Raw genomic sequence first — 21,782 nt, forward strand, 5'->3', positions numbered from 1 at the left:
GGTGAACGTATACTATAAGCATATAGTCATCCATTGCTCAAACCACTCAATTGATTATATTACTGGTATTTAAATGTCTTTAAAACTATTGAGGGTGGAGTCCTGAGCTCCAGGGAGGGCAACTAATATTTGAATGTTGCAACCTTCCTCTCTACCATAAGGTCTTCCATCAGAAAAGGAAAGCAGTCACCAAAGATCACAACTTTTGCCACAGGTGTGAGCAAAATGGTGTCCTCAAAACTTTGCTAAACTATAACTCCCAGCATTCCTCAGTGTTGGCCACACTGGCTAAGACTGATTTGTAAACTATTCCATTGCTATCACAGCTTTGCAGTTGTTGTTGTGATAGTGGGAGAAAGCCAGTTCAGGAGATCCTAGCCCCAATGGCTGCAGAAAGGGCATAAAAACCATCTATTTTGCTGACATACTTGTTTTCCTTTCCATTGAAACTGATGGGAAGGAAAATGAAAAGGGGGCATAATTATTGGAGGGGAAAACTCCCTTTCAAGCCCAGCAAGAATTGGGGAAGGGTAGTGGAATGAGGCTATACCGCAGACACTTCCTCCTGCCTCTAGCATTGCTCCATTACTGGTTGGTTTTCCATTTTTTAGGTTTTTAATTCTCTTTTGTTGGTGGTTTTATTTAATGAATAATTAGAAAAAGTGAGCTGGATATTATGATCTGAGTAGAAACTGTCTGCCTACATCTACATTGTCCTAAACTTCAGTTTTACTCATTTAAGACAGTCATTTATTTGTCTTTCTAATACTTTATATTCTTACCCAATTCCATTAAGTTTATGTGAGTATTATTTGGCCTGTCTTTGAAACAAGAATGTGGTGTCAATGCTTGGTATATCACTTTTTTTTTTGTCAGACACATCACGGACACCATGAATTGGAACAAAGGTGGTCCTGGTACCAAGAGAGGCTTTGGTTTTGGTGGCTTCTCAATATCATCTGGAAAGAAGGAAGAGCCCAAACTCCCTCAGCAATCCCACAGTGCTTTTGGAGCCACAGGTTCTTCAGCTGGCTTTGGGAAGACTCCACCACCTCAGCTGCCTTCTTTTTACAAGATTGGATCAAAACGAGCAAACTTTGATGAGGAGAATGCGTAAGCTGCCAGCTTTTTGCATGTGTAACCTTATTAAATGTCCTTTGCAAAAGGTGGAATTTGTCATAGTTGGCTTACCTAACAACATGTGGACTGGTGTAATATAAAGAAACTAAACCAGGGGTAGGCAACCTACGGCCCGGCGAGGCCTTGGGACCGGCCCCATCCCGGTCCTGCCACCGATTGCCGCCAGGGCCTTTGGCCTCTCATGCGAGGGCAAGGGGAGCAATTGTCTATAGAAGCCTCAGAAACATGCATTTATATTAACATTTTTTAAAAATAGCAATTTTTTTCGCGTGTCTTTCATTTTTTTTTAAAAAAAAGTGTCCTCCATTTGAAAATTTTGCCCTACATTTCTCCCGGTTTATTTATTTATATAATTTTTTTAATTATTTATTTTTTGGCTTCGGCCCCCCAGTTGTCTGAGGGACAGCAACCCAGCCCCCGGGTCAAAAATGTTGCCTACCCCTGAACTAAACAGTTTTTTAAATTTCCTTTGCAAAATTTTATTACACAGAAAGTTCTTCATTATTACTTAGGCAACTTTCAGCTCACATACCAAGTCCTTAGTTATATTCCTAGCCATATAAAAACCTGAACGCTTCAGTAGACTGAAGACTGGTGTGTTAGTTACATATTGTGGGGTATAGGCTATCATTATTATTATTATTTCACTTGTATCCTGATTTTTACCAAGGATTGGATTCAAGACAACTTCAGAAACTGTATGTTGTTAAGTATATCTTAAAGCTGCAGCTGTAGTAATGCACAGAAGCAGCTGGAGAAAATTTGAGTGGGGAAACACACTACTTATGTGCACACTATAGTGGGAGAGGATCCTTGCTATCTTACTGCTTCCATATTGGTTGTGTTAAATATATCTATTCCAGTATAAATATATTCCTCTAGATGAGTTTTCAGAGTAATTCTCAGCATGTTTTTCTGGACTGGGGATTCTAGAAGGTTCATCACTTCTCATTTTCAGCAGAAGGTTTCTGGAGCATTCCTTGCTCCATCTCATCTGTCCTTTGCAGGTGGTAGAAAACCTCCTTGTCCTCACCCAGTCAGAAGTCTCTCGTCTCCTTATGCTTGTAATTGCATATTAATCATGAAGCCTGAAGTTGCTTTGTGTCAGCTGACGGCTCCTGTAACTTTTCTTGTGTTTCCTCTCCCAGTTTGCTTTTTGCAAGAGTTTTCATGTGTACGTGCAAGTTTTACCATTGCTGTTATTTTCCATTTTATGTATTCCTGATATTGCATGGTCCCATTTCCTTCTTCCTAGCATATTCGACCTTGTTGCACCATTTTGTTTAGAAGAAAACTGTCCCTTACTCTTGCATCTTCTTGTGTGTACTGCATGTTCTATTTAGCAGTCACTCAAAAGGAAAACATTCCTATGGTGTTGCTCTATATTTTATGGATGTATTGGTAAATTCTCTGGAATCTGTAGAAATAATATACTGTATGATCAGAGTCGTGTGGCTAACAATTTTCCTTTCCTGTAAGCATAGTCCTATGTTGCCATCCTTTGATATATCACTTTGTCTATATCAATTTACAGCTACTTTGAGGATGAAGAGGAAGATTCCAATAATGTTGATTTACCCTACATTCCTGCTGAGAATTCTCCTACTCGGCAGCAGTTCCATTCCAAAGAACGTGACTCAGACAGTGAGGACGACCCACTGGAGGCCTTCATGGCAGAAGTGGAGGTAATATCCCTTTTCCTTACATGTTGCAGACACTTTATGGCTTTGGAGTGAGTGAGAAATGACCACTGAGGATAGCAATTCTCAATTTTAATAAGCATTTTCAAGAAAGTAATCATAAATATTACCTTTATTTTGCAGTATTTTTAATCAGCTTTCTGTTTTGAGTGTATGAATAATTTAAAGCAAAGTAACTACAGTCATTAGCACCTTAGGAACTACAACAGTCACTGCTGTCATCTAAAAAATGAGAAGGCAAATGAAGCTAAACACGTTTCTTTTAGGAGGGAGTTCAGTAATGGTAATGCCACCATAGAAAAGTTCCGACTTCGTCTTACATTAATTTTAAGAAATAAAAGCCAATTATTTTCCACTAGTCTCAATAGAAAGGGTAAGAGGACTTCTCAGGCAGGACTAGGAAATTTGATGGTATTGGACTGCAGTTACCACCAGAGCCAACTACATTGGTCAGTGGCAAGGGATGGTGGGAATACTTATTCATCAGTGTTTGGAGGGCCGTGGGTTTCCCTGCCTTACCTGAGTGAGGGGTCAGCAACTGTTGAAGGCATTAGCCCCTAGGAGACCTCACAGGGCCACAACTGATCCCACAAAAAAACAAAACAAAACAAAAAACTGTTCCCAAATGCTTATAGGGTGTATGGGACATTTTCACCAAATATTTAAAAAGGGCTTCTTTTGGGTGTACGTTGATCCATGGGAGGCTTCAAGATGTGGTGGAAATGCCCCATGCCCCCTGGTGGGCATGGTGCAGCATTTCAGGGCAAAAACATTCTTTTGGGGGTGGGGGGAATTGCAAAAATTATTTTTGATGCCTGGGAATTCTAGATAACTGCAAGATGTGGTGGGACAGCCATGCACCCCCCTGGAGTTTGCTAAGGACGTTTTGCAAAAAATATTTTTGATTCAAGAGTCCCTGGGGCTTCACAAAGCGGCCTTAGGGGTTAGATGCAGCCTGCTGGTCACACTTTGTCCAACCACACCTTTGACGATTAAGCTAAAGTTTAGATCATTTTTATTCAGAAGGTAACTTGACAGATAATGTGATATATTTTGATTGGTGTATTTGTAAATAACAATATAGATACTAAAGTAGTAGAAATGAGGTGATGTGCTGCACTGTGAAGTTACATTCATTTTGTAATTTATTAGGATCAAGCTGCTAGAGATATGAAGAGACTGGAAGATAAAGATAAGGAAAGAAAGAATACAAAGTAAGTTATTTCATATATCACAGTCGTGTTGAAATAAATGAAAACTTAATGGAAGCATGAGATTTTATATAATTTCTATTTGATTAATATGTTAAGACTTTGCCATGCCAACATATTTAAGCCTTCACAGAACTTCTGTAAAGGCTGTGATGTAAATTTTAAGGGTTGATTTATGTGGGCTGGTGTTTAGATGACTTTGCCTTGGAACAGGGAGCTAAACCCCTCCCTGATCCTCTTTTATTGCAGCATTCTGTGAACATCATATCTCTCAAACTTGGCAGTTATGTCATGATTACACTTTAAAATCTGGCAAGTCTTTGTGGGTTGGAATTGTTTTATGTTGATTCTAAATGTTGTCAGTGTCCAGTTATATTGGTACTATCCAGGTTGAATGTGTGGAGCTGGGTATGTGGAACATTTGCAGGGAAGTTTTGTTTCTCTGCTTATTTTTCCAGGGGTATACGCGATGATATTGAAGAAGAAGATGATCAAGTGAGTTCCCTACACTATCTTTCTATCTATTTTTTTTTAAAGCAGTGAATAAAAATGCATATTTCTAATCTCTTTCAAAGAAACCCTGACTATTTTTGCTTGCTGAGGACATGAGAAGAATGTTCAAACTAAATACATGGGACCATTGAGCCACCTAGTCATTTGGGACCAAAACCTGGGTTGTAGATGAGAGAAGTACTTTAGAACACAGCCAATATTTGAAAAAAGCTTATTAATGATTCCTTTTTTTATTTTAAATAGAAGTAAAACAATGATTAAACAATGATATGGAGACTGATAGGAAAAGGTGGAGTCAGAAAAATAGACATATATAATAAGTTAAATGTGGATCTAATTAGGGTTATAACAAATTTGTCTTGGGTCTGAAATGTATAAAGGCTACTGCTGACACTATAGAGGTCACTGCAGAATTCAGTTTACAACTTGTTGCACACCTTTGATTTAATTGCATACATCCTAGTGACTTCTATTTGTAGTTTTTCAGGACTCAAATCAACATTTATTCCTGATGATGTCAAATTCAGTAAACCATAACTTTATATAAATTTTGAAACGCCTTCCTCAGTAATGCCTAATGGTATGCTGCAGCACATAAGTGTAAAAACAAAACTACTAGCATAACACAAGAAAGCATTAATAAGTCCTGAAAGCCCAAAGTACCACGCTGCTATATTCCTGCATGAGTTGCCACCCTTTTCTTGTGGCCTCCTAATTACTCTCCACAGTAGATGATGATTCTGCTTATAGCTGCACTGAAAGTGGTTTGAGCATTTAATCCTTTCTAGTGTAGGGCCCAGCACAATTACTCACCCTTCATAAGGGCTACCTTTTGCATCTGTGCAGAAGTGAAATCTCTGAGATTTCCTGTCTCATTAGGAACATAACCAAAATACACAGGAGTGATGGACATCTCTTCAAAAATAAGTCTTGGGAAACATGATAACAGAACATAGCTTCCATATTAATTTGGGGGCAGGGTGGAATTAGGACCTTAGGGAATGTTCTCAGGCTATATGGTTAACTCATTCTTATGACTTAGCGTACCATTATCTAAGGCCTGAAACACACGAGCCAAAAGGTGCAACTTCCAGCCACTTTGGGGTGTGGGGTGCAGACAATGCATGCTCCCAGTGTGGCCGGAAGCTGTCTGAGGCCACCAGAAAAAGGAGTACTGAAAAAGTGTTCCTTACCGGCGGCCCATTTACGACTGCAGTGGTGACCCGCTCTGAGAGTAGGCCATACGATCACCACAGTCCTGGACCAATCAGGGCTTGAGGCTGCGCCACACAACCATTCTGTTTGACCCCTTTCTTCCCACTTTGTCATATCTTCAGGAGGGAATTTAAATGCATTACTTTGGTAGGCATTAATCTTAACACAGAGGAAAGTGTAGTAGATTTCTTAACATTCAGTACATGTGTGTGAGATAGCTAAAAAATTCTGGGAGTGGTAGCTTCTTTAAATTTATAACACAACAAAAATTTCTGCAGATAGAAGGCTTTCATTCATAAACAAGAGTTGTACCATTCTACTTTACCTTGCTTCTTTTTTTTTTTGGTCTTGCAGGAAATTGTGAATCTATTAAATTAATGCCCTGTTTTCTCTTTTTAGACTCTTCTTGCTAGCTAGCCTAGTCTCACAGTCATCTGACAATTTCTCATATTGCACATTTAGGGGTGACAACCCATTAGTTTGATAATCAGTGTAATGCAGTGGACAGATGTGGTCATGTGAGTGAAGTGATCTGGGCTTCAATCCCCCCCCCCGGGCTTAAAGCTCTCAGGGTGACCTTGGCCAATGGCAACCTCTCAGCCTAAACTACCCATGAAGGTTGGTAGAGAATGCCAGGTGGATTCGTGTATTAGTTTCTTGGAGGAAGGGCCTTATAAAAATGGAATAGTTATATAGGAATAGTAATTTTATAAAGTACTCGTGTTATATCTGAGTTTTTAAAATCGCAGTGAAGGAAGCTTTTTTTTAAAGATTTCTAAGGACAGACAGAAAAGGGGAAGTTTTCGTTATTTTCAGATTTGAGCAGTGTGAAATATTCCTATTATATATAGTACTACATCAAAAAGATTGTCCTGTCCTATAAGAAAACACGCAATTCTTAGGAGAGTTTTATTTAAGAACGTTTCTCTTCCATAAGGTAGATATCTGCAACTTTCACTTATGAATGTCTTTCTTTTACACTGGAGATACTATAGGTAATTGGAATTTCATCAGCTCAGTATAAAGCTGTTGAGTTTAAAGAATTATTGACCAAGCAGAATCATTCTGCAGCTGAGATAATGTTGAAATTTAGAATCCGCTTTTATTATCTTTATGTCCTCAATATTTGCTTGTAGATGCCATCCTATTTCTTAATCAGCCCCCTTTTAATTATAAATAATTTCCCCTTTTAAATACACATGCTGTTTATAGGTTGTGTTTTATAATTTGAAGTTTATAAGAATCTGTTTGAGGGAAATGACAACTTGGTAGGAGATGGAATGCAGGTAAGTCCATCAAAGATACCATTCCACCTGCTCACTTGTGTGTTAGTCACTTGTGGCATGTTGACTCTTTAAGTAAAAGCCTTCTCTATTTCAGTTTGACAAATTTCCTTGCTTGGTTACCTAGAAATTATTTGTACTTGCCACAAGCCTGTGACCAAGAAGACTTGTAAGACTGGGAGGAACTTTTTTGTGGCATTGCCTGAAATGTTGGGATGGTCTGCTTAGTTCTTCCAAATTTGTGAATTTAGTGTTTTCCTAAAAGAGTCAGTTTTCTCTTTGTTACAGCTAATGCAAAGTAATTTCTCTTAGAAATAGTGTTGTTAAAATAAGCTGCTGGTTCTTTGTCAATAGGCATTAAAATAAGCAGTCTGAATGTGGCTAACACTTACTGGAAAACTGCAGTAGCATTTCATCCCCTTTGACATTTGTATGCAGTTACATTTCTCTGTTTTGCTGCAGGAAGCTTATTTCCGCTACATGGCAGAAAATCCCAATGCTGGTGTGGTTCCAGAAGAAGAGGAGGATAACCTGGAATATGACAGTGATGGCAATCCAATAGCACCATCCAAAAAAATAATTGACCCTCTTCCTCCTATTGATCATTCAGAGGTGAGGGAGTTTCTTCCATCAGTAATAAAGCATCACACTTAAGTTCTTCTGAAGGCCAAGAGTAATGTACTGAATAAAGCAAAATAGGAGGAAGAAGATATTGCCCCAAGCCTCCAAGATAGAATGCTGGAAATGTGCATTATTTAGATATCCTATTGGGGAAAGAAGAACTTGTTGCATGATTTTTCCTGTCCAAGCTAGTACTTTTATTCTCTCATTTGTCAGATGCCATGTTGATAATTACTGATTAAACATGAATGTCTGTGAACATTCCATTATATTGGAGCAGTTCAGGCAGAGGCAGTAGCCAGTGTTGAACCAATTAGGTGGTGTCTTTGATTGACTGTGAATAATTGGCTTGCAGATTGAATACCCGCCATTTGAGAAGAACTTCTATGATGAGCATGAAGAGATCACCAGCCTCACACCACAGCAAGTGGTGGAGCTGCGCCATAAACTCAATCTCAGGGTAAGATGAAAACAAGAGACTTTACTTTGGGGGCTGTCACTTGTTAAAATATTTTAATACCAACTATTTATACTGGACACTAAACAGATGCTGAAATTTACAAAGAAATAAAATAGCTCCTGATGGGTGATGTTATGATTCTGTAAGATGAAGAGTGTGAAAAAGGAAGACAGAGAGATAGGTATGTTAAGTTTCTGGAATGGTGATTCAAATGGGACAGAAAAGGAGGAAATGGTTTTGCTGTGGTGGCACATGGAGTATTTTCCAAAAAGTAGAACTTCAGGAGGGTTTGGAAGAAGATTTTTTCTCAATGGGGGGAGATCTGCACCAAGAAAGATGCGTTCAAAAACATGGGAGAACATGGACAAAAAAGCACGGTGGTTTGGAGGTAAATTGTTGCTTGACTTTGGTAGTGTGTTGCTTTCTAGTCATTATGTCTTGGTATTCACTATCTTTCTTCATCCTTTCTGTTAGGATTTGACTGTTCAGGGCAGAGTGGTAGCTTCTGCCCCTCTCTTAGATTCATTCAGTTTCCACCTTCCTGGGATTTTCTGTTATTGTTCCAGCTTTGAATAGCTACTCCCCAATATGCAGGCCAATTGTCATCATACCTGGCCTCTGAGTTGCATGTGAAAAGACATGACACATAGAGGGAAGACTTCTGTGCCATTGTTTCATTTGCAGAAGTTTGTTAGCTTTGCCATCCCAGTATGGGTCTTTTGATAATTTGAACTTTACATTATTCAATTTAGGTACATTTGGTACTTCTGAATTTGAAAGGAGTTTTCAATAAAACACAAGGAAAGTTAATCTGTAGCTGTGGGTATTGGTCCTATAATGGGTATTTCCTGCATTAAGCAGTATCAGGGATGTGACCAGGTAAAGTCTAGTGCTTATGTTCTCTATATGTCAGTGTGTGCATTTTAAAATACTTTCAAAATGTGTTGAAAACGTATGTCTATATAGTCTCTCTTTTTCTAGGTCTCTGGTGCTGCTCCTCCAAGGCCAGGTAGCAGTTTTGCTCATTTTGGGTTTGATGAGCAGCTCATGCACCAGATTAGAAAATCAGAATACACTCAACCGACTCCTATCCAGTGCCAGGTGAGTCCTGCAAGTATGAAATTTTTGTGAAGTCGAAGGCTTTCACAGTCAGCGTCCATAGTAAATTCTTCCAGAATGTGGTCACATAGCCTGGAAAACCCACAGAAAACTATGAAATGTATTTTTTCTTTAGTCTGTTCTGTAACCCAAATATCACATTATTATCCAACTTGCATATTTGGTTAACAAATTAATAGATTTAACTGTAGAAGCAGTACTAATCAACAGCTGAGTTGACGGCACATACACATCTGATACTTTCCTTCCAGAACTGTTGTATGAAAAAAACTGTACACTTTCCAAGAACCTTACAAGTTAGTTTAGGCAGATACCTTTTGTGTTTAAATGAGATTTTTTTGGGCAGCAGGGTATAAGGCTGACATTTTAATGGACTTATTATGTTAAAACACATTCCCTAAATAGAAAGTTCCTGGTTGTATTTTGGAGATCACTAGACTTAAAGCATGTTGGTACTTTCTCACCCTTTTTCAGGGTATCCCAGTGGCACTGAGTGGCAGAGACATGATTGGTATTGCAAAGACTGGCAGTGGAAAGACTGCAGCTTTCATTTGGCCAATGTTAATTCACATCATGGATCAGAAGGAACTGGAGCCAGGGGATGGCCCCATTGCAGTGATTGTCTGTCCAACCAGAGAACTGTGCCAGCAGGTAGGCATATTTGAAAAAAATGGGTAAAGGGAACAGGCTTGGAATAGGCTGTTCATCTGAGGGGGTCATGCTACATGCAATCCTTGATTGAAACATCCAGCTAACGTTCAGTATTTATTATTATTATTATTATTAACCTTTATTTATAAAGCGCTGTAATTTTATGTATGTAAAAAAGAAATAGCTTCTATGAAAATCTACCTTACATTTCTTGATCACCAAAAACCAATCCACATAGAAGGGCTATGCATGTTATTTGGTACATTTTATGGGGAACAGAGAGTCAAAATCATGGTGCAGTAATGAAGGTTGCTTTGGTCAAAGAGCATGGTGTTCCATTTTGTTACCCTAATGAAGGCCTGTTACAGACAGCCAAAATAAAGCTGCTTCGAGTCACAGTGGAGGTATGGTATTTGAATGATGCATGCGTCCTAAGAATCCAGAAGTCGCACCAAAGCCATGCTCCAGCCCTAAGGACTGGAGTGTGGCTTTGGTGTGGCTTCTGGACTCTTAGGACGCATGCATCATTGAAACACCATACCTCCACTGTGACTCGAAACAGCTTTATTTTGGCTGTCTGTAACAGGCCGAAGTAACCCTTTATTTTATGTGATAAAAACAGACACAAGGGCCTATATCTAGTTGATGTTACCAACTAGAGTAGATCCATTGAATCAATGGGCTTTATATAGGTCAGGAATAGATGAAGAGCAGCCCATAGACCCTATGTGCCACTGCCTCTTTTTATGGCTCCCAGCTCCCCACACCTTTAAAGTATCAGATAACAAAATGCTCCAAAAATAGAACCCCAAACTCCAAAACTCAACCTGAAGTGGCAGTTAGAATTAAACAAGGATGCTAAAATTGGCCTTAGTTTTTATGAAAGTTCTGTATGGTGGCAAAAGAGGATACAATATGGGTTTCTCTGCTCAGGGACAGACAGAAACCATGTGGTAACATACGGAATTTGGTTTATACTTAAGGAGTCCCTGCTCAGCCTTGTGAGATCTTGTCTAGCTTGTATCCAGAGCAGTTCCTTTTATGTGCTCCTGATTTTAGCTTCTGTTTCTTTGAGATAATGGAAAATTCTTCCTGTTTTTTGTCTTGGTATGTCATTTATGTTCTGTTACCTGTTTTTAGATCCATGCAGAATGCAAACGCTTTGGGAAGGCCTACAACCTACGTTCAGTAGCTGTGTATGGTGGCGGAAGCATGTGGGAGCAAGCCAAGGCTCTGCAAGAAGGGGCAGAAATTGTTGTCTGTACTCCAGTGAGTATTTACATGCCTGCTTTGGCTCCCATGAAGGATATGGAATCCATCTTTCCTTCTCTTTGAAAATAGATAATTTCCTGTGATTAATTCTCAGATTTTAACTTGCTTGATCCTAGCTCATTAGTTGTTTGGGGTTTTTTGGTTTTTTTACTGGAATCTTAGAATCATAGAATCGTAGAGTTGGAAGAGAGCACAAGGGCCATCCAGCATCTGTTTAAAGACCTCCAAGGAAGGAGACTCTATCACCCTCCGAGGGAGTGCATTCCACTGTCGAACAGCCCTCAGAAACTATTGAGTCCACAAAGGTCAAAGGGGAGGAAGATGGGGATGTGACCTTAAAGTACTTCACTGCTTCTGAGAAATTTATCAGAAGCAACTAAATCATTTTCTTCTTGTGAGAGTCTTCTCTCAATAACTGCCTTCAAACATTTTCTGAGCTTTCCTAGCAACTGGTATTGCACCTTGTCATTAAAAGTTCTAGTGCCCATTCTCCGTAAAGATCATAAGCAATAACAGAAAATAGAAATAATAGAGCCTAGTTAAATCTTTCCATGTTCAGTCTCTAGCCCTAAAACTTATTGTGATATGTAGTTTGAATTATGTTGATACCGACTTTGCAGATGAGATGTGTTAAATATTTCCACTCAGGGCCGTTTGATTGATCATGTAAAGAAGAAAGCAACGAACCTGCAGAGAGTCACCTACCTTGTGTTTGATGAAGCTGACAGAATGTTTGACATGGGATTTGGTATGTATCCAGTAATTATGGGCTTATAGTTATTTCACAGTCGGTTCATATTCAGTTTCATGTCATCTTCTACAATTGCTGTGTTGCCTTGGGTGTTTGTAATGAAATAAAGATGGTCCTTTCTCAGCTATGTACTCAGCTGTGACTTATTGCAGCTTTACATAAATTTATAGGATGTTTTAGGTAATGGATAGGATGGGTACAAAAGGAAGAATTTTTTTTGCATGTGGCAAAATAGAAAATAGAGAGGAAAGGAAGTGGTATAACCCAGTATAGTGTAGCAATAGATTGAGGTATATAAAAGAATGGAAGCATAAACATGCTTGTTAGGACTGTGAACACTACTATCAAGCTGTGGTATGTGTCCTGTCATGATCTCTGTGGTTAGCGAAAAAAGACTTCTTAGTGGTGGGGAGCACCAGATGGCTCTGTGAAAGTCAGTACAAAGATAGGTTTTGGTGACAACACCCAACTATTGCAACTTCCTTTCTGTCAATGTTTGGACAGAAGTGTTTTCAGAAAAACTTGTTTGTTCAAGCAAGCATTTTGTGGTCGAGCAAAGATTTTTTTTAAGGTGTATAGCTCTCTGTAATTAACACATATCGTATGAAGTGGTACATGATGATAGCAGCCTCAAGGGTGGCATGGAGCACCAAATTCTGCAACCATTTCAGCTGCCCATGGCAGGTAAGGAGAAAGCTATTCAGTCCTAGAAAAGTGGCTGCCTTGGAGAAGTTTCTCTCCTCCTCTCTTGGTTAAGTTGAGAGAAGACAAGAGGTAATGTCATGTGTGTATATTTATAGATAGCAACATGAGTGAACTACTATTGTATTGTGTTTTTACTAGATTAATAATTGTTCTGAAAAAGTAAAAAACAAAAAACCCAAAATGTAGAATGTTCTTTATAACGATTAGCCAGTGAAAAAGGCTACAGAAATATGTGCAATTTTAAAAAGAAATTTGCCAGTTTGGTGTAGTGGTTCAAGCATTGAAATATTAACTCTGGAGACTAATGTTTGAATCCTTACTGAGCCAGGGATGCCTACTGAGTGACCTTGGGCATGTCACACACTCTCAGCTTCAGAGGAAGGCAAAGGCCAACCCATCTCTGAACAAATCTTGTCACAAAAATATTTTAGGGTTAGTGTAAGGCAGAAACAACTTGAAGACACACTACAGCTACTAACACTAGTCCTACCTAGAGATGGCCTGAGAAATAATGGTATTTTGTTTAGTTATGACTAATAATTCCCATTTATTTCAATCTATTTTAGACCTCCTGTAGTGTTCTTATTTTTACATTATGCTAGCCCCAATCCAATACTACTTGAATGGAGCAAAATGGGATTGACAGAAGGAGGAGTAAGCCAAAATTCAATTTCTTTACAAAGTCCTGGTTTGTTAGCAGCTACAAATGAGAAGTCATGATTTAAAGTAAAATCTAATTAGGTGAACAAGCCAGTAAAAAAGCTTAAAGTTTGTTTTTACCTTGATTAACAGTTGACTAAGAGTTTATTTTAGCACACAATTCCTATTGCACACAGAGGGACAAACCAGGAGTCTGCTGAAGTAAAGCCAAATTCTGATCTATTCCCCCCCTAGATCATGGGGGTGCACCTGGGGTAGTGGTGAGACTGATAATATGCTCATGCCTTAGTTAAGCCATTGTTTAGCATCAGGTAAGCAAAACATGATTTAAGTTGAGGATGATCAGCTTCAAAGGTGCTAGTCCCAAATGTATCATGGTTTTAACCTGAAATCAAAATATATACTACATTTGGATACCAATGGAAAGAAAATCCTATTTTAAATTTAATTAATTTGGGATTAAGAATTAAGTGTCATGTCTGCATTATCTAAAATTTCAGGCCTTTCTTCGTGCTGTTATTGGTGACATTTAAAAAAGAAGAAAACAGATTCAGGCCCATTTAAATTAACCAGTAATAAACATTTAACAGCTGTTAAGACCTCATTTCTATAGTCTATTCATTTTAAACATTTCTTAAGCATCTTTTTTAAAAAATCCCCTCATCTTAATATTTCAAGATAATGATGTCATTTGCAAGATCTACTTAGGGAAAGATGATGGGAGGTCTACATTTCATAAATGGATTTATTCTAAAATATCCACCATAGTTCATTGTAGCCCTGTGCCATATTTTAGTCATCCAGTTGGACATTAGGAAATCAAAGTGTACCTACATTTCAGCATTTGTTGTAGTAAACTGGGCTTTCACTGGAAGTCTTTCTTTTCTTAACCAGAATACCAAGTCCGATCAGTTGCCAGCCATGTGCGTCCTGAAAGGCAGAGTGAGTATTTAAAATTTAACATTTAAAGGGAAAGCTTTAAATCTGTCTTGTAAAGTTAGAGTCAGGGTGTCTGGGATGTCCCAGGACCTATTTTTAGTGCCTAGATTTACCATAGAGGAAATTAAGCAGTGTAGATGCCTTTGTGTACTGTTTTCTAGTTAAAGAAGAGGTAACTCCCTTTCCTCCTTACCCTTCCCCCAAGTTTTCAGGTGCATTGTCTTCTAAGGTTTTGTTCAAATAACATGTTTTTTAGGCATGCCAAATTACTGCTGTTTCATCTTCTTTTACTCTCTGAAATGAAATGGGTGTATAAATTTCTGTAGAATGTCCTTTACCACTGAGTCACTGCTGGCAATGCCCATGTATCTGAATTATGGGGGCATTGCTTCTGGATTTCAGCGGGTGTCATGATTTCTTTATGAATTTGGATTCCAGCATATCTCTGTATATATAAATAAAGTACCGCTTTCTTGGTTTAACAGCTCTGCTCTTCAGTGCCACTTTTCGGAAGAAGATTGAGAAACTGGCCAGAGACATTCTGATTGACCCAATTCGAGTGGTGCAAGGAGACATTGGAGAGGTAATATTGTATATTCCTCTCTTGAAAAGAGCAGTTTGGAAAAACTTAAGCAGAGAGGGAATTCCAGGAAATCCATGGAGTGGTTCCTCCTTGCTCTGCTCTTCTGTTAAGATATTCTCTTTACCTTTGCTGTTCTAATTTTCTCATTTTTCTTCTATTGGACATTCCCCTCTACAACAGGCCAATGAAGACATCACTCAAATTGTTGAGATCTTTGCTTCTGGTCCCAACAAGTGGAACTGGCTAACTAGCCGCCTAGTGGAATTCACCTCTTCAGGGAGTGTCCTCCTGTTTGTTACCAAGAAGGCAAATGCAGAGGAACTGGCCAACAACCTTAAGCAAGAAGGACATGATCTGGGGCTGCTGCATGGTGATGTGGATCAGAGCGAAAGGAACAAGGTCATCTCAGATTTCAAGAAGGGGACTTTCCCAGTTCTGGTTGCCACCGATGTGGCAGGTAGGACCATGCTTACGAGTCCTGGAAGCTGTTTCTTAAATCACAGCTTTCTCATCTTCTCTTCCCCCCCCCCCAAGCTATATTGCCTCTTGTGCCATCCATTCAGCCTAATGCTCTTTGCATCTACTTTAGTATGAAAAGTGTCATATGTTCCATATTCAATAAATACAGACTTAACATATTAAAATTGGCAAAGTCACCAGGTTAAAGAAATCAAAGTTGAACTGATTGAGTTTAGTAAGTTAGATTCTTTTTAAAATATACATATGACTAACATTCAGTTGTTCTGAAGCAAAAGATGTGCTTTCTTTGCTTTAAGATGTGTGATGTAACAGACATGGCATATAATACAAGAGAAATTTCCTCCTTAGTGAAAGAAAGTGGAAAGGGGAATGCCTCTTTAAAAAGACTCCAGCAGAAAGTGCCTTTCCACTATCAGCTAGTGGAAAGATTCTTATGAAGGGCTGTTTCTCACTCACCTCGATGCATAAGAAAGCCACCCTAATCTAGAAAAGGTTTTCTCTTTTCTTTTTTCCCTCATACTTTTTCCGAAGATGAGAAATGCAGACATGAGAGTTGATAATAGGGTTGGGAAATGATGGCCCTGGAGCCCCCAAGACTTTTTTTAGCAATCCCCAACATCCCCTGTCAGTCTCACAAAAAGGGGCTGACTTTCTTAGAAGCCTCCAGGAGTGGCAGACCACTATTGAAGGAAATAATTTGTAGAGGCCCACTTGAACTATAATATAAACAAAAATCTGTATTCCAAAATAAGTATTGGACTTCTCGAAGTTGAGGGTTTTTATATGAGAGGTCCCTCATGTCTTCAATTGGCTATATTTTTCTTAGTTTGCTCTGGTTGAAATCATGATTAAACATTTTTTACATTGGTTAAGGTTTGTTTATCCTTTTTAGATCCACTCTTCCTTCAGCTCCAGATTTCTTAGAATTGGCTGTATTTGAAATTCTGCTGCTTCCAGGTCCAGCTTTGCCAACTTCTTGATTTAATTTTAAATATCTCTAAATATCCCTTCATTCCACTGTGGAAGCTAAAATTTTTGATAGCAAATAGAATTCAATGCAACTAGACATATTTTTGGTCCAGAAAGAATGTGTCTTTTTGGAACCGTGCTATAATCAAAGTACTTTACCTGATCCAAACAGAAAATGGCTAGGGTAACTTGCTTGTTTTCAAGTATTAACTGACATTTCTTTGAAGTTGAAAGTGTTGGAACGAAAAGAGCTAGTTCAGTAGACCTAGCTCAGCGCAGACCAAGAAGGGATGATGAAAAGCAAAATGCTCTTCGGGACAAGTATTTGTAATTTCTTATGTCTGAGAATTGCAGTGACTCTCTCTTGACCCCACCTCTGCCCCCATTCCCACCTGACTCATGTTCTCTGCCCAGCTCGTGGTCTGGATATTCCTTCTATCAAGACTGTGATCAATTATGATGTGGCTCGTGATATTGATACCCACACTCACCGAATTGGTCGTACCGGCAGAGCAGGGGAGAAGGGCGTGGCCTACACTTTACTGACGCACAAGGACAGCAATTTTGCTGGAGATCTTGTTCGGAATTTAGAAGGGGCCAATCAGCATGTTTCAAAAGAACTCTTGGATTTGGCCATGCAGGTAATTTTGGCCAGTGCTAAGAATCCATGACCACTGATGAATTGTTCATGTGCCACCATTGGCAAAAGGTTTTAACTTGAACAGGCTTTGTTGCCATTTTCAGTTACATTGTCTTTTCTACTTGAGGTAGAGGGGAATCTAGTACAGATGATCTGAGGCAGTGCAGTTCTGTAGGCAGAGATGTAGTTTGGATTTGTGCTCTCTAATCTAGTTTCAAGCTCACGTCTGCCACATACTTATAATGGCCCTGGGCAAGATGTTCATGTTTAGTTTCACTTTGCTCATCTGATCTTAAATGGAAATAATGGTGAACCACCTATTTCATTGATGGAAATCTAAATGATGTTGTATTGTAGTTCTCATCGGCCCTAGCAGGCATAGCGTGTGTTTAGGAATTCTGGTAATTACAGTTAACGACATCCAGAGAACTACATGATTCCCACAGCATAACTACTTGGATAAAGTGTACAGTAAGGAATTTGCCACCTTGTGGCACTGTATTATTAAAGAATAGATGTTTGGGTTAAAACATTTGACTTGATTCTGACATTTACCCTTGAAGGCATATGCAGGAATCAGTTTAAAATAAGGCACCGTGGCTTGTTTTTTACACATGTGAGATTTTTGTCTCCCTGCCTTTATTGTTAAAATGTAATTGCTTCCTCTGGGATTTTACCGTACACCTTTATTTGGCAAATACTTTATAATTACTCTCTCTTTTTCATCTAGTTGTATATTCTTGACATTTTTTTGTAAATCGTCTGATAATCCTGCTGTCTAGAATAGCTAAACTAAGCCACAATGAAATGTTCACATGGTAATGCTGCTATCATCTATCTGTCAGAATGCTTGGTTCCGGAAATCCCGTTTCAAGGGAGGAAAGGGCAAGAAGCTAAACATTGGTGGCGGTGGTCTAGGGTACCGTGAACGCCCTGGCCTAGGATCAGAAAGTGCAGTAAGTATAAACGTTCATGTAACTAATTCATGTTGACAAGAACAATTCTGTGTACATCTCTTCAGAAGTAAACCCCATTGATATCTGTGAAACCTATTCTAAAGTATAGGTGTGTAGCCTAACTTGGATCATAATAACTGCCAGCACCTTTTGTTGTCCACAGGACCGTGGGAGTAACAATGTAATGGTCAACTATGAGGCATATAAACCATCCTCGGGAGCAATGGGGGACAGGCTGTCTGCCATGAAAGCCGCATTCCAGGTTAGTATGGCTATCTGCATTGGGGCTTCAGCCATCTTTTTACCAAGACTTTTGCCCCAGTCATGAAATTCAGTCCTCCCAGTTTATTCTAGCTCATATGAGAAAAGGAAAGAATTCTTGGGGAGATAATGCATCCCCCTTCTTTTAACTTATCTATCTATTTTGTAGTTCATCATGAGCTTGTTACACCAACTTAAGAGGGAAAAAAGAAGTTGATGATTATAAGCTTTGTTTCAGAAAAGCAATAGTAAGCAATAGCAAGTACATTTTCTGTACCACTTATCGGTGCACTTAAGCACTCCTTAAGCAGTTTACAGTGTATAAGCTAATTGCTCCCAACAAGCTGAGTACTCATTTTAGCGACCTCAGAAGGATGCCAGGCTGAATCAACCCTGAAGCTCCTGGCTGGTACCAGACTCACAGCCTTGCAACTGTGTGAGTGGCTGTAGTACCAACATTTAACCACTGCGCCACCAGGGCTCCCCAATAGTGGCTTTTTAGACTTTCCAAATTTCCGTGTTGTTTGGCACAGATTATTCATTAGGCAGGGTTTTTATTGGCCAGAGGTAGAGTCGTTGACTTGATTCCAAGAAGAGGGAGGGCTGAATTTCAAGTTTCTTCTTTGCACATTATATGCACAGAGATCACAAGGGAAGAAATGCTGTAGTGCCAGAGACGTTTGCATGCCAGGCTTTATTCTGTAAAAAGTCAGCCCAGTGTTCCCCAAGTCTTCCAGTGACTATAGGAAGTAAGCAAGTGCATTCCAGCAGAAGGCTAAAAATTAATAGAGGTATACCTGACTGTTCTAGGAGATGTTCAGTCCCCATATGAAAAATAGCAAAGATCTCTTGAACATGGAATAAATCTCTACGCAGTAGTTTATACTCACTTAATAGAATCCCATCCTCTCCAGTGCCTAGACTTCAATTTTTGGTAGTGTCTGATGTTCCTGAAAAGGGCAAAAAAACTAAAAGAGGCACATTTGGCTTAGGAATCCTTGTAAAACCAGATACTGGATACATTTTTTTCTATTTTCTTTCTCTCTCTTATAGTCCCAATATAAGAGTCATTTTGTTGCTGCCAGCTTTAGCAACCAGAAGACAGGCAGCTCATCAGCAGGGGCCAGTGGGTGGACCAGTGCAGGAAGTTTGAACTCCGTGCCAACAAATGCAGCACAGCAGAACTTAGCAAAACCCGACAGTCCCATGAGCACAGCAGGAATGGCAAAGGGTATCCCAGGCTTCACAAGCAGTGGAAACTTAAATAGCATCCCCAACTTTCCAAGCACTGGAGTGCAGGGATTTAACAGTGTGAATGCCAGCAACAGCAGCAAAGAAGGCAACAGTGGAGGCAGAGAAAGGTACAGTGACAACCGCAGCAGCAGTCGCCATAGTGATGGCCAGCGCCATGGAGAAGGTGGTGGCCGCCACAGCGATAACCAACGCCACGGGGAAGGTTACCGTCATGGAGAAAACCGCCATGGAGACAGCCACCGTCACAGTGAAAGCAGGCATTCTAGTGGTGGGAACAATACCAGTAGCCGCCATGGGGACGGTCGGAATAATGGGGACGGTCGGAATAATGGGGACAGCCGGAACAGCAACGAAAACAGAAACAGCGAGAATAGGAATAGTGAGAGCAAGAAAGATGGTAACATCAGAGACAACAGCAAGACAGATGGTTTTGCAGTTCCTGAACCGCCAAAGCGCAAGAAGAGCCGATGGGACAGCTAAGAGCCCAGGTTACCAACCAAGTGGCAAGGTGCCTGCCCCTCTATCACTCTCACTACCAACAAATGGCTGTTGAGAATAATAACAGCAATGAGCAACAATCCCCAACCAAACCTTGGCTGGTGCATTTGCAAACAACTATACTTCATTGGCACGTCTGTGTTGTGCTGTGGTCAACAGGAAAGTATTCCTCTTTGTGGAATTTCTCTCTGCTCTGCCTTTTAAATATCCGTCCACATTGAGGGGTATCCAACAGACTGGTCCTCTTTAGCAAGAACCAAACATTTTGTGTGTGTTTCCTTTTTTTTTAACTGAGTGTGTCCAGAAGGGGATTTGGAACGTTTCATTTTATCCATATTAACATGGGTTTGAATTACACCCCCCCTTGCCAATAGGTGACCAGTTGCCCTCTCTTCATCCCCAATATCTCTGTTTCTGCAACATTTTCTGCTGGTCACAGTGGCGCTCGTTGTACATGCTTAGACACTCAGTGTACATGCTTAGGGCTCTGATGCAGGAGAGAGAAGTAGTGGTCCCTAGGACAGAGGTGGGGCAGGGAGCTTCAGTTGAACTAGCCCATCTACACAGAACTTTGAGTCCTGCATGGGAAAAATAATATTTCATAACTCCTAGTTACCAGTTTGCCTTTTTTAGTTGAAATCTCAGCACTGTGTAGTATAGATCTTATTTTTGTGTTTTCAGCAGGCAAGACAGAGAAGAGAGGCAAAATGTCAGATCACATCTTCCATCCCTCCTCCTGACTTGATAGTGTCTGCATGCTAGTAGCAAACGGAAAGAGAGAGATTGAGGTGGTATTTCTAGGTGCGGGAGGGAAATGGAAGCAGGCATGTAGATGTACAGGCAATATGCTTACATCTCTTTGCTCCATTGTTACCCCAGCTACAATAAGGGGTTTGGCCAGATCTAAATGGTTCCTTTTACTCAGTATAACAGCACTCATGAATAGCATGATGTGTGCAGTTGCAAGGTTAGTATGGCAAACTTCTCCACAGCAATCAATATTTTTCTTTTTACACCATGCCATCTTAGGTGCTTTTTGCAGCTGAAAAATGGTTCAGCAAAACCCAGCAGAATCTCAGTTTGCCTAGAACTGAAGTTTTCTGGCTCCAGAGGTGATCCAGTTTCTATTCTGATTGGTCTCTGTCTATGTGTATGAAGAGTAAAGGCGACATTAAATCTACAAGGAACAGAAGAGATAGGCCATAGAGTCATGGGTATACCCCTCCCACAAGGTTCCCTAGGAAGCAAGTACAATAAAAATTGATTCTCTCAACAGCATTTAATTGGACTCTTGTGTAGATTTTTTGTGAATGTTCTAGACATTACCCTCACAGCCCCAGAGTAAAACTCACTGGGGGAGGAGACCTTTTGTATATAGTATCAAGTTATTGTGATTTTGGGGCCAACCTGGGAAGGCTTTTAACTTGTTAAGTTTGCAACTGGCTGCTGAAGAAGTGTGTACATGCAGAGATGCTAAAAAGCAGGACCTGCTTGAAACAGTAAGCTGCTTTTTCCATACTGACTTTTGCAAACATCTGGAAAGAAGCAGCAAATGTAAAAATATTTTGATCCCCCCCCCCTCAAACGTGTGTTCTTAAGCTATTTAATCAATTTTTTTCTCTTTTTGCTGGAGTGGTAGAAAAATCTTGTTTGCCTAAAATAGTTTTGTTCCTGCTCTCATTTTTATGATGAAATATCTGAAGCTGTGTCAAGATCCTGTGACATGCCATTCCCTTTACTTTCCATTTTCTCTTCTAGTAAATGTTTTATTATTAGGACAATTGTCTGGAATGTGTCTTTTTGTTTTGGCCTTTTGTCTTTTCCTTTACTCTTGGGTTTTGCAGCTAAAGATCTTGCTGCACTAAGGTCTTTTTCACACACAACACAGTTACATTATGTTT

General features: G+C 39.7%; 1 protein-coding gene across 2 annotated transcripts; it reads left to right on the top strand.

Moving 5' to 3' along the window:
* The first annotated feature begins 855 nt into the window (after positions 1–855).
* Positions 856–21,662, top strand: DDX42 (DEAD-box helicase 42). 2 transcript variants are annotated; one of them, XM_042471577.1, is made up of 17 exons: positions 856–1,113; positions 2,675–2,825; positions 3,993–4,054; positions 4,510–4,546; positions 7,525–7,674; positions 8,039–8,143; positions 9,125–9,244; positions 9,737–9,913; positions 11,054–11,182; positions 11,834–11,933; positions 14,196–14,243; positions 14,726–14,823; positions 15,004–15,280; positions 16,687–16,913; positions 17,758–17,868; positions 18,032–18,130; positions 19,183–21,662. In XM_042471577.1, the coding sequence occupies exons 1-17, from the start codon at positions 893–895 to the stop codon at positions 19,861–19,863; spliced, it is 2,793 nt and encodes a 930-aa protein (XP_042327511.1). In that variant the 5' UTR covers positions 856–892; the 3' UTR covers positions 19,864–21,662. The 2 variants fall into 2 exon arrangements, with proteins under 2 accessions (XP_042327511.1, XP_042327512.1); XM_042471578.1 differs by lacking the exons at positions 856–1,113; positions 4,510–4,546 and having other exon boundaries at positions 2,757–2,825.
* Positions 21,663–21,782: the final 120 nt, after the last annotated feature.

The sequence above is a fragment of the Sceloporus undulatus genome, chromosome 6, assembly GCF_019175285.1.
Source record: "Sceloporus undulatus isolate JIND9_A2432 ecotype Alabama chromosome 6, SceUnd_v1.1, whole genome shotgun sequence".
Classification (NCBI taxonomy): domain Eukaryota; kingdom Metazoa; phylum Chordata; class Lepidosauria; order Squamata; family Phrynosomatidae; genus Sceloporus; species Sceloporus undulatus.

What these genes read in the sequence shown, in the direction of transcription:
- DDX42 (XM_042471577.1), top strand. Translation starts at nt 893, where the DNA reads ATGAATTGGAACAAAGGTGGTCCTGGTACCAAGAGAGGCTTTGGTTTT. An exon ending in TTGAAGAAGAAGATGATCAA is followed by an intron (nt 4,547 to 7,524) that starts GTGAGTTCCCTA and finishes GTTTTGCTGCAG; the next exon opens with GAAGCTTATTTCCGCTACAT. An exon ending in TCTTGGATTTGGCCATGCAG is followed by an intron (nt 16,914 to 17,757) that starts GTAATTTTGGCC and finishes TCTATCTGTCAG; the next exon opens with AATGCTTGGTTCCGGAAATC.